General features: G+C 42.0%; 1 protein-coding gene across 1 annotated transcript; it reads left to right on the top strand.

Moving 5' to 3' along the window:
* The first annotated feature begins 164 nt into the window (after positions 1 to 164).
* Positions 165 to 9,504, top strand: dync1li1 (dynein, cytoplasmic 1, light intermediate chain 1). The gene is made up of 13 exons (XM_056400103.1): positions 165 to 348; positions 595 to 668; positions 2,322 to 2,438; positions 2,601 to 2,831; positions 3,169 to 3,323; positions 3,483 to 3,576; positions 4,208 to 4,343; positions 4,448 to 4,559; positions 4,830 to 4,889; positions 5,028 to 5,072; positions 5,175 to 5,262; positions 5,559 to 5,681; positions 8,032 to 9,504. The coding sequence occupies exons 1-13, from the start codon at positions 245 to 247 to the stop codon at positions 8,148 to 8,150; spliced, it is 1,458 nt and encodes a 485-aa protein (XP_056256078.1). The 5' UTR covers positions 165 to 244; the 3' UTR covers positions 8,151 to 9,504.
* The last annotated feature ends 780 nt before the right edge of the window (positions 9,505 to 10,284 follow it).

Raw genomic sequence — 10,284 nt, 5'->3', positions numbered from 1 at the left:
TATAGACCTAGACCTATTTATCACTGATTAATTTTTGATATGAAGTCGTAAACTCTCTTCCAGTACTGGCGTAGTCTGCCGTGATCTGTCACTTTGCGGATGAGATCATTTCATGCCTGCAGCTGAGAGCCCATGCTTTGTGCGGGGCGGACCACGCCCCGGCCCCGGTGTTCGGTGCACCAGGCTAGGTTAGCACACAGCTGCTACATCCGGGCGCTCTGCTCGGTTTACAAGCCCTGCGAAGATGGCGACGTCAGGGAGGAGTGCATTATTATCCTCCACCTCAACTGGACCTAAGAGCACACTGGAGAACTCCAACCCAGAGGAGGATGATGGACAGAACTTATGGTGGGCGATTGGTGATTACAGCTTGTTTAATGTGACCGGGGGATTTGTGGGAGCAGAGGGTCCATTGTGCTGGGATGAGGATGGTTTGACAGCTAGCCCGCTAACGAGGCTAGCTAGCATCAGCACCAGACCGCTATTGCACTGGTGACACAGCAGCACTTTAGCTCGCCTTAGCTGTTCACTATCAACCGTTGTTTGTTATTGAATGAACAAGCCGTGTTTTTAACGGGGCTGCTCTGTCTGCAGGTCCACCATCCTGAGTGAAGTGTCTACCCATTCAAGATCTAAGCTACCGTCTGGGAAAAATGTCCTGGTCATGGGTGGGTATCTGTGTCTGTCTGCAGTCTCCTGGCTAGCCCGGAGACATCGTTAGCTGGTGATCATCTCATCTTGGTGGACTTAATACTGCTCAATGGCTGAGTTAGCCTGCTCTGGATTGATGGTGCTTTTGTGTTCAAACATGGTAGCTGGTGCGTCTGCTAGCAGAGAGAAAGACAGGTGTATTTTTCTGAGCGCCTACACACACACACACACACACACACACACACGCACACACACACAAACAAACAAACACACATGCACACACGTACACACCATTATCTTAGGAGAGAAAATCGGGCCGCTTTGAAACACTGCAAGTCATTCTAGCATCCAGTCATTCTAGCATCCAGTCATGCTAGTAGCAGCTAGGTGGAGATGATGCTGAGGGGACAAGACAAACCATCGGTCTGTTGTTTGAACGGGGCTACGGGGCCATTGAAGCAGAGACGGTGCCTCCCTGTCTCGCTCGGTCCTCATGCTGTCCACACACACACGCACAAACACACGCACACACTGTCTACACATCCGCCTGGGATAATCCGCAGCCTGCTACTCATTCCAGCTAATCAGCGAGTTGGTTACCGATGTATAAAGCCATTTGTCTACTATGCTATCCACGACAACATCAATAAGCTCGTGCTTTATGATGCATACAGTCCCCCTGTCGGTTTAAGTTAATATGGCATAGTTGAAGAATGGATGCTGCCTTGACCTTATCACATACACAGAAACAATGTTATGCTGAGGTTAGCAATAATAATACCAGGATAAATGCAGATACAACACACTGTCAGGAGATATACGGTATATTAGGACTGCTGATCTTTCATGAAACCTGCATGAAAGATCAAGCTGCATGGCTCTAGTTAAGTGGAGATTGGATTGTTTACAGTGTGTGTGTACACTCATTAGTGCAGAGCTGCAATGATGTGTTGATTAATCGTTTAGTTATACAAAAAATGTATATGCAAATTATTTTGATTAATCATTTAAATCATTTTTCAAGCAAAAATGGTCAAACATGTCCTTGTTCTAGCCTCTCTATTGTTAGGATTTGATGCTTTTTTTTGTCTCATGTGACAGTGAACTAAATGTCTTTGGGTTTTGGACAGTTGGTTGGACCGAACAAGCAATTTAAAATGTCACCTTAGGCTTTAGGAAATTGTGATGGGCCGTTGTCACTATTTTCTGACATTTTATAAAACAAATCACGAATAAATAGATAAATAAATAAATAAATAAGAAAGTAATGTGCAGATTTATCAATAATGAAAATAATCTTAAATTGCATCCCCAATTTTTTGCAATCCTAATTTTGGATAGTGTGTGGTGCACACTTGTGCACACCTCATCCTATCGATTAACCCTGCATTTATCAACCTTGAAGTGTGTAACCAGTACAGCTCATAGCATGATAGAAGAAAGCAGGGGGTATGGAAAAAGTGTACATCTTAGCAGTGGTGTGATGTGTCGGCTGTCAGTTTGCCACTTAACATGCTTTTGCCCAATTCTTTGCTCATTGTTATTTAAACTGGATTGTAGTTTAATACATATCATTAATCTGTTTTTTTTTATCATAGGAGTGCATGTTGACGTGGACAAGGCATGTTTACTGTATGTTATTTACTGATTTTATGTGCATATGTGTTCAGGTGAGGTTGGCTCGGGGAAGACCACCTTGGTTGCAAAACTACAGGGGGTTGAAGAGTACATGAAAGGGCGTGGCTTGGAATACCTTTACTTCAGTGTCCATGATGACGACATTGACGGTAACCAACAACCACTTGCAGTTCATAAAATCAATTACTACGTCCATCTACACTTCTCTTTTTATCACTACGAAGTAAACAGAATACCTCTAAAATAATCCAGCAGTATGGTTGTATAGACGTGTTTACTTATGTTAATGTATTTTGTGTGTGTGTGTTTAGACCACACTAGGTGTAATGCCTGGGTGTTAGATGGAGACCTTTACCACAAAGGTCTGCAGGGAGTAGCTGTGCCCGTGGACTCGATCAGCAACACGTTGCTGCTGATAACGGTTGACATGTCGCGACCGTGGAACGCCCTGGACTCCCTCCAGAAGTGGGCCGCCGTCGCTAGGGAACACATCGACAAACTCCGGGTCGCCCCGGAAACACTGCGGGAGCTGGAGCACAGACGTGAGTCACACTGACAGTCAGACTAAACTAAAGTATACAGCAGTGTGTTTTTTTTTTTTTTTTTTTTTTTTTTTGGACGAAAATACTCCTGGAGGTATGAAAATAAGTTCTTAGATAAGGAGCCTCTTTATCGAAGCTCTGGTATAAAGCTTTACAGTGGACCACAGACTAGGGTTTTGACTTAGGAGGCCCAGTTATGAGAATGATAACCCTACATGTTTGAGATGATAACCCCTGCCAGGACTTAATATTTGCATCATTTGTTTTCATTAATGTTGTTTATGTGTGTGTGTGTGTGTGTGTGTGTGTGTGTGTGTGTGTGTGTGTGTGGGGGTAGTTGTCAAACAGTTCCAGGAGTACACAGAGCCAGGCAGTGGGGAGGATGGCACCCCACAGAGGAGGAGTGAAGAGGAGGAGAGCGTGCTGCTGCCTTTAGGAGACAACACACTCACACACAACCTGGGCATACCAGTGGTGGTGGTCTGCACCAAGGTACACACACTCACTATTGGGCTATTGCTTTTAACATACTTTACTATTAAATATAAGTGTATATGGTCCTGTACTGTATGTGCTCTTTTAGTCTCATGAATATGTTGCATCTACTTACGCACATTGACCTCTTTTTAACACCTACTCCTACCTCCTCAGTGTGACGCCATCAGCACATTGGAAAAGGAGCACGACTACAGAGACGAACACCTGGACTTCATCCAGTCCCACATCAGGCGTTTCTGTCTGCAGTGTATCCTTCACCAAATCAACATTGTCTCATAGATGTTTCCTTTGGCTGGTGTTAGCTAAAAGCTGCTTGAAATAAAAGATTTTACTGTCACAGAGAAGAATGAATGAAATGAAGAAACTGTACGTATGCCATTTTATTATGGGGCTGCTCATCAATACCACTGACAATGTAATTTCTAGGTCAGATGCAGAAATTTGGATCAGGTGCACTACAAAGTGTTTTGTTCTCAGACCAAAGGCAAAGTCCCCCGCAGTAGTATTATTGCAGTAGTTTGACCACTGTAAGCTGTGTTTGAACTATTGTTGTTAATATTGCTTTGTTGCAAAGAGAGTTTGATAAAGGTCATAGATCGCTGAGTCCTGCTTGAAATTGATTTTCAGAATCATTTCTCCAGTCCACGCTGAGTGGAAGCAGTTATTACATTTTCAGTGGTTATTGTGTTTAAAATGAGCCAAAATCACACACTGCCTGAGTTCTTCTGTGTAATTGTAGCAATTAGTCAAAGATACAGTCTCTTTTTCTCTTGTGCCACTGTTAATAAGAATTTTGTTTTTCACCATGATGTTAGTTTGATGTATACTCCTGTATTTAGAAATCGTGGTGTTGAAAATGTCCTTGACAGCTGTGTCAGACGGCGCGTCTCTGGTTTACACGTCAGTGAAGGAGATGAAGAACCTGGACATCCTCTACAAATATCTGGTCCACAGACTCTACGGCTTTCCCTTCCACTGCCCCGCACAAGTGGTGGAAAGAGACGCTGTCTTCATGTAAGTGTGTGTGTGTGTGTGTGTGTGTGTTTGTGTGTGTGTGTGTCTCTCCAAGGATTTGTAGGACCACCTGTATTTGGTTTGTAACCCTCCCTGTCTACCAGTCCATCAGGTTGGGACAATGAGAAAAAGATCGCCATACTTCATGAGAACTTCCAGACAGTAAAAACAGACGACAGCTTTGAGGACGTAGTAGTCAAACCACCAGTCAGAAAGGTACGAGCTCTGACTAAACAACACCTAATTCTAAAAGATTATCTAAGGCAAGCTAAGCTTAGAGTGCAGCAGATTGATTATTTCTGCAATGTCATGTATCTTCGCCTTCTACATAATTTTACAGTTCACAGCCAGTGCACTGAACTTTACCCAACATCCCCGCAGGGATCACAAGAGTTTTATCCAATCTAATTTATTGCTGCTTTAAAGAAAAGTTGGAAGTGAAAAATACTTTTAAAGAAGTATTTATTTTTTCTTGTCTCTCACCAGATTGTACATGAAAAGGAGATTCAGGCAGAAGATGACCAAGTGTTTCTGGTAAAACTGCAGGTCAGAAAACATTTCATTTCTGTTAATGCCAGTTGGTTTGCTGCTTGTGGGAACTCCAATTAAATCTGACTTGAGGGTCTCGATATGTTAATTAAATACTAATTGGAGCAAATGTGCATATTGTGCTCCAATTTGCAGTCGCTGCTCGCCAAACAGCCCGCTGTGACAGCAGGGCGACCTGTGGTGAGTTCTTCTTTTCTTTTTCTTTTTTCTAGTTTTGGCTCATAAGATAAGGTAAACGCTTCCTCCAGGGAACATATGTGTGAAATGAACTGTTGTTTACAGGACACCACTAGCAGAGCACCCACCGGTTCCCCCAGGACGAGTAATCGCTCCGCAGCGGCCAACGTAGCGAACACCATGCCACAGTCGGGTACGTTATATATTTCATCGCTGCATAGACCCACCCATGATCATTCTTCCATCACTGCTCTGTGTGTGTGTGTGTGTCTGTGTGTGTGTGTCTGTGTGTCTGTGTGTGTGTGTCTGTGTGTGTGTGTGTACGCGTGTGTGTGTGTGTGTGTGTACGCGTGTGTGTACGCGTGTGTGTACGCGTGTGTGTGTGTGTGTATGTACGCGTGTGCGTGTATGTACGTGTGTGCGTGTGTGTGTGTGTGTGTGTGTGTGTGTGTGTGTGTGTGTTTTAACTCTGCTCCATGTCTGCTGCAGGTCAGACCAGTGAGGGTGTGTTGGCCAACTTCTTTAACAGTCTACTGACAAAGAAGGCGGGGACAGGGGGGCCCGGGACGCCAGGTGGTGGTAACAACACTCCAGGAACCGTACGCAAGTCAGGTGAATACACACACATGCACTAAGTATCATATGTTGTTACAGTGCTCTGGTTCTCTAGGGTACAGTAAAAATTATATTTATTCATTACTTTTAAATTATGTTTTAGGATTTAATGCCATTTTCAGTCCCTCTTTTTTGGTTTTCACCTTCCATCTGCCATTATTTTCTCACCTCTGTCCTCTACTCCAGACATGAACATAACACATGGTAAAGAGAGTCATGAAATGGTCTGAGTGCATCTACAAGCCACACAAACACACACCCATCATCATCATCATCATCATGATAATCATCATCATCTCTATTGCCTGTTTGTAGCTCTGTGACTGTATTTCATTCTTAACTACACTCATAGTCTTTGCTGTGGATTCACACTATTAACATCATTCATAATGTGTGTGTGTGCGCACTAGTCAGAGGATGCTGGCCACGTTAAGGTGTGTGTGAGAGAGATACTCCTCATTTATTATTGCTCGTGTATGTCATTGTTCAAGCATCCCTTTATTTTGGATTCCCACACCCCACCCCCCCTCCCCTCCCCAGGTTTGCTGGGATCAAACCTCCTGTATCACACATTTCTAGGACATGAACTGGCCTGATGACCATAAATGATCTTAAAGTGTTTATATATATATATATATATATATACTGTAGTATGCAGATTATGTAGAAGGAACTGCTACTTTTTTTAAGTCAGAGAGCTGAAGCAGTGGTCCAGGAGATGATCCCATTGCTGTTTAATTATTTTTTGCAACACATGGCTTCATTTTGTTTTCAGGAAAGCAGTCAGTTTTATTGACGTCAAACTTTCAAACTGTAGCTTCTGCTTATGGGGTCATGTAAAACAGGAAAGTCATTCAGGCATATTTATAATGACAAGTTGATTGGATCTAACTCGTATGTATCAGACTAAACGTATTTATTTCCTATTAGTGGCTAGATCCACAACCATGTAAAGTTAACCAGGCAAGCTTGGCTTCTTTTTTTTCTTTTCTGTTTTTTACCCACTTTAGTGGGAGAAAAGATGCCAGTTACAGCCAGGATCATTCCTTTAATGACAGTTTCATCACTAATCTTTCCTCTTTTATTCCCCTGTCTACACTTTGCTACCCTTTATTTAATTTACTTTTATTTTTTGGCATGTCACATTGCATTTCTTCTGACTAACATCTGTCGCAAGCATTGCACATGATTGTTAATAAGGCTGGGCAATATCGGAAATAAAATGTTTTGACACTTTCAAACATATTGGCTATACACAATATACACCCTCATTTACTGTATCCGCTCTTTTGCAAAATGGCTCAGATATTTTATAGTATTTATTGAACCATATTTTTACCTAGAAGCCTATAAAAAGCTGCATCATATTGTTGCAAATGTCAACCAATGTTTAGGGAAGAGAAAAAAAAAGAGTCCGAATAATAACAATATCTTTAAAAAAAAGCATAATTGCATTAAATACACAGGATGTTATGCAACGTCGATATAGAACGTGATATAGAAACTTAAATGGAACTTGGTTGCATGCATGCAGGTGTTACATAAAAATGTTGACAATCAACATATGTCACTCATTGCAATAGGAAGAATTTTACACAAATGTTATACTTGAAAAATACAGTATTGAGTATTATCAAACATCTGTTTGTACGGTAAAAGCAATGAGGCAGAAAGGTATGAGATAAGATTTGTATTACTGCAATACAATATGCACACCAATTGTAGGAGCCATGATGAATTCAGAAAGGAATGAATTTTGTAGTAATATTAATAAGGTTTGTGATGGTTTATATTTTGGTGTTTGTGATATATCATTTATTATGGTGTAATCACAGTGAGAATCGAGTGTCACCACTCACACATAGACCCACACATGGATGGTTTGTGGAGAGAGGACAAGTGAGCCGCTGCACTTTTTTTGTTGACCGCCACTTTTTTTTTGATGGCCGTGATTATTATTATATTATATTTTGATTGTAATTTTTTTTTTTTTTGCAAATCCTTTTGGTAGCACGTCAGACAAAGAAAACCAGGGCTGACCACAGCTACTCAGTGACACAATACATTTAAAAAGAAAACAAAAAGAAAACAGTGTAATTAACTTCACACACAAAACCATTTTGATATCAATCCTATAATACTGTATGTAGCAAATATTTAGCTTATTTTCACCCAGCTCTTATTTTAACCATGTGTAATTGTACTTATTGCATTGTGTCTTAACCACTCATTGATGCACTGGATAATGATGCACTGGATAAATGCTTGTTGGCCTCTGTGGTAGTTTTTTCTCCGTGATTCTGCACTGATTTAAACGTTTGTATGTATCTACCCACCTTCGACGCAGGTTCCAAGCTGGGCCTGAGCGACGTACAGGCGGAACTGGACCGCATATCCAGCCGGGAGACTGACTCGGATTTGCCCAATGCCAACGAGACCCCTGCCACCGACGGCCAGGACACATGAACACCAACACACGTCACCCTGCTCCCTCCCACCTCCTCCACCTCAGTCACCTTCCACCTCCCTTGTCCCTCCTCCCTCCACTCTCAGCACTTTCTCCATCACAAAGCTGTGGGGAGAAGAAGGGAAGTAGGGGAGAAGGAGGGGGAGCGGACACCGTTTTTCCTCCCCATCCTCTTTCACGTTCTCCTCAAGCTGAAGAACACGCCCTCTCTTCCTCTACGCCTTCTCCCACGCCGCATTCTCCTTCCCCTTTCACTTCTTTTCCTGGCTGTTACGCTGAGGGCGAATAGTTGTCACTGTTACATGACTGTCTGTTACATGAGAGTAAATGGGTATGGGGGACCAATTGGGGGTGTGAAGGTTGGGACGGGAAGAAGTGAGGGGTGGGTCGAAAAGGACTGATTGAAGGAATGAAAGCATTTTATCCATCCATTTATTGTGATGGTACAGTTAGTGTTTTTACTGTAGGAACTGCTGAAGGGCGCATGTTGACAAAACTGCACTTAGGTACTATAGGGATGGTTGTGTGATTGTGTGTTTAACGTATGTGGGGCAGTCATGCTTGGCCAGAGGAAGAGATTGAGAACAAAAAAATATGCCTGAAACAAAATTGCAAACACAGTCTTGTTGTTTTTTTTTTTTTTTTTTTTTTTTTTTTTTTTAAGATGAAGGGACAAAAAAAACATACCAGTATGTATGTGTGTGTGTGTGCGTGTGCGTGTGTGTATGTAAGAGTGAGTGAGTGTGAGAATGCAGCAGATAGAAAATTAAATATGTTACTTCAGCCTAGACCTGTATGTTAAGATGTTTGGCTGTTTGCATTTCCAGCAAGAGGCAAAAAAAAACATTACTATGCTCTTACACTACAAGCTCTTAAAACAATACATACACTATTATTACAGCAGCTCTGTCTGCTACACCTCACAAACTAAGCCTGACAAAAAAAAATAAAAAATACAAAATGACAGTTCACACTCGAGCACTAGTCCTGTGTAGACGACACCTAAGGTCCATCATGGCACCAAGTTCTACAATTGGCCAAAACTTCCCCTCGTATTACATACTGCTCAAACCTGTAGATAACAGCCACTGCACTGAAAGGGGAGGGTGGTAGAGAGTGGGTGGGTAGCTGAGCTTTACTTGTACAGAAAGAAGCACTAGTGATTCAGTTCCATAGTTACTGCGGGCAGGGTGGTGGGTGGGCAAAGGGGTCAGAACATGGGAGGGTCACATCAAGAATGTACAGTCATTGTCTCGCTGATTGGTCCTGTTATTTCAGAGCTCTGTGTTGGCATTTGTATAATCAGATCTGTTAATCAGTCAAATAAAAGGTGTATTTATTCGGATTCATCCAGCTGGCTTCTCTTGGTTTCTTTACTGTGGTCATTTGTCCTCTCCTCGCTCTATATAAGAATTGATATTGTCAAATGTTATGAACGACAGAAACAGGTTGCAGCCGAGGATCCTTCAGCTAGATGACTTGGGGTTGAGTCCTTGTTTTTAAGCATCCACCTGCTGAAGTGCCCTTGTGCAAGAGCCTGAATAAACATAAAGATAACTGGGAGTTATCTGCTTTCAAAGGATTAAAATATTTTTGGAGCATCTGATGCGCACAATTTATCCAAAGTGCAAACAGCAGATGATGGACATAAGTGGTTTTAATGACAGAAAGCAGATGGTTGGCAGACAATGTGCTGTGAGTACAGTGCTCCTCCTCGGGCGGAACAAAACGCTAATAGAGGATAAGATACTAAATATCATTGCGGTACAAAGTAACAGAAAAAAACAAAATGATGTATGCCATGTTGTTCCTTTTTTTTTGTTGTCGGTGAAGATTCTCACTCATCCAGGTCATGGTTATCCAGGAGGGGTTGAATCGAGGGCAACTGGACCTGGTTGTAGATACTTGAAGATGTTTTGCCTCTCATCTCTGACCAGAATACAATAAACACAAATCCCAGGTCTGATGCTACATGTACCAGGTTTTTTTAAAACAATATCATGAGATTAAGAACTAAAAATTGCTCTTAGCCTTTTGCAAATTTGCAAAGTTATCTGAAGAGTATTAGGTTGTGTTTGATATGTCCCACAGATGCAGAGTTTCCCTCTCAAACATATCCAGCTGTTAAGATGC

This window comes from Seriola aureovittata, chromosome 16 (genome assembly GCF_021018895.1).
Source record: "Seriola aureovittata isolate HTS-2021-v1 ecotype China chromosome 16, ASM2101889v1, whole genome shotgun sequence".
NCBI lineage: Eukaryota > Metazoa > Chordata > Actinopteri > Carangiformes > Carangidae > Seriola > Seriola aureovittata.
The sequence above is the reverse complement of the archived record's forward strand: the minus strand, read 5'-3'. Positions and strand labels throughout refer to the sequence as shown.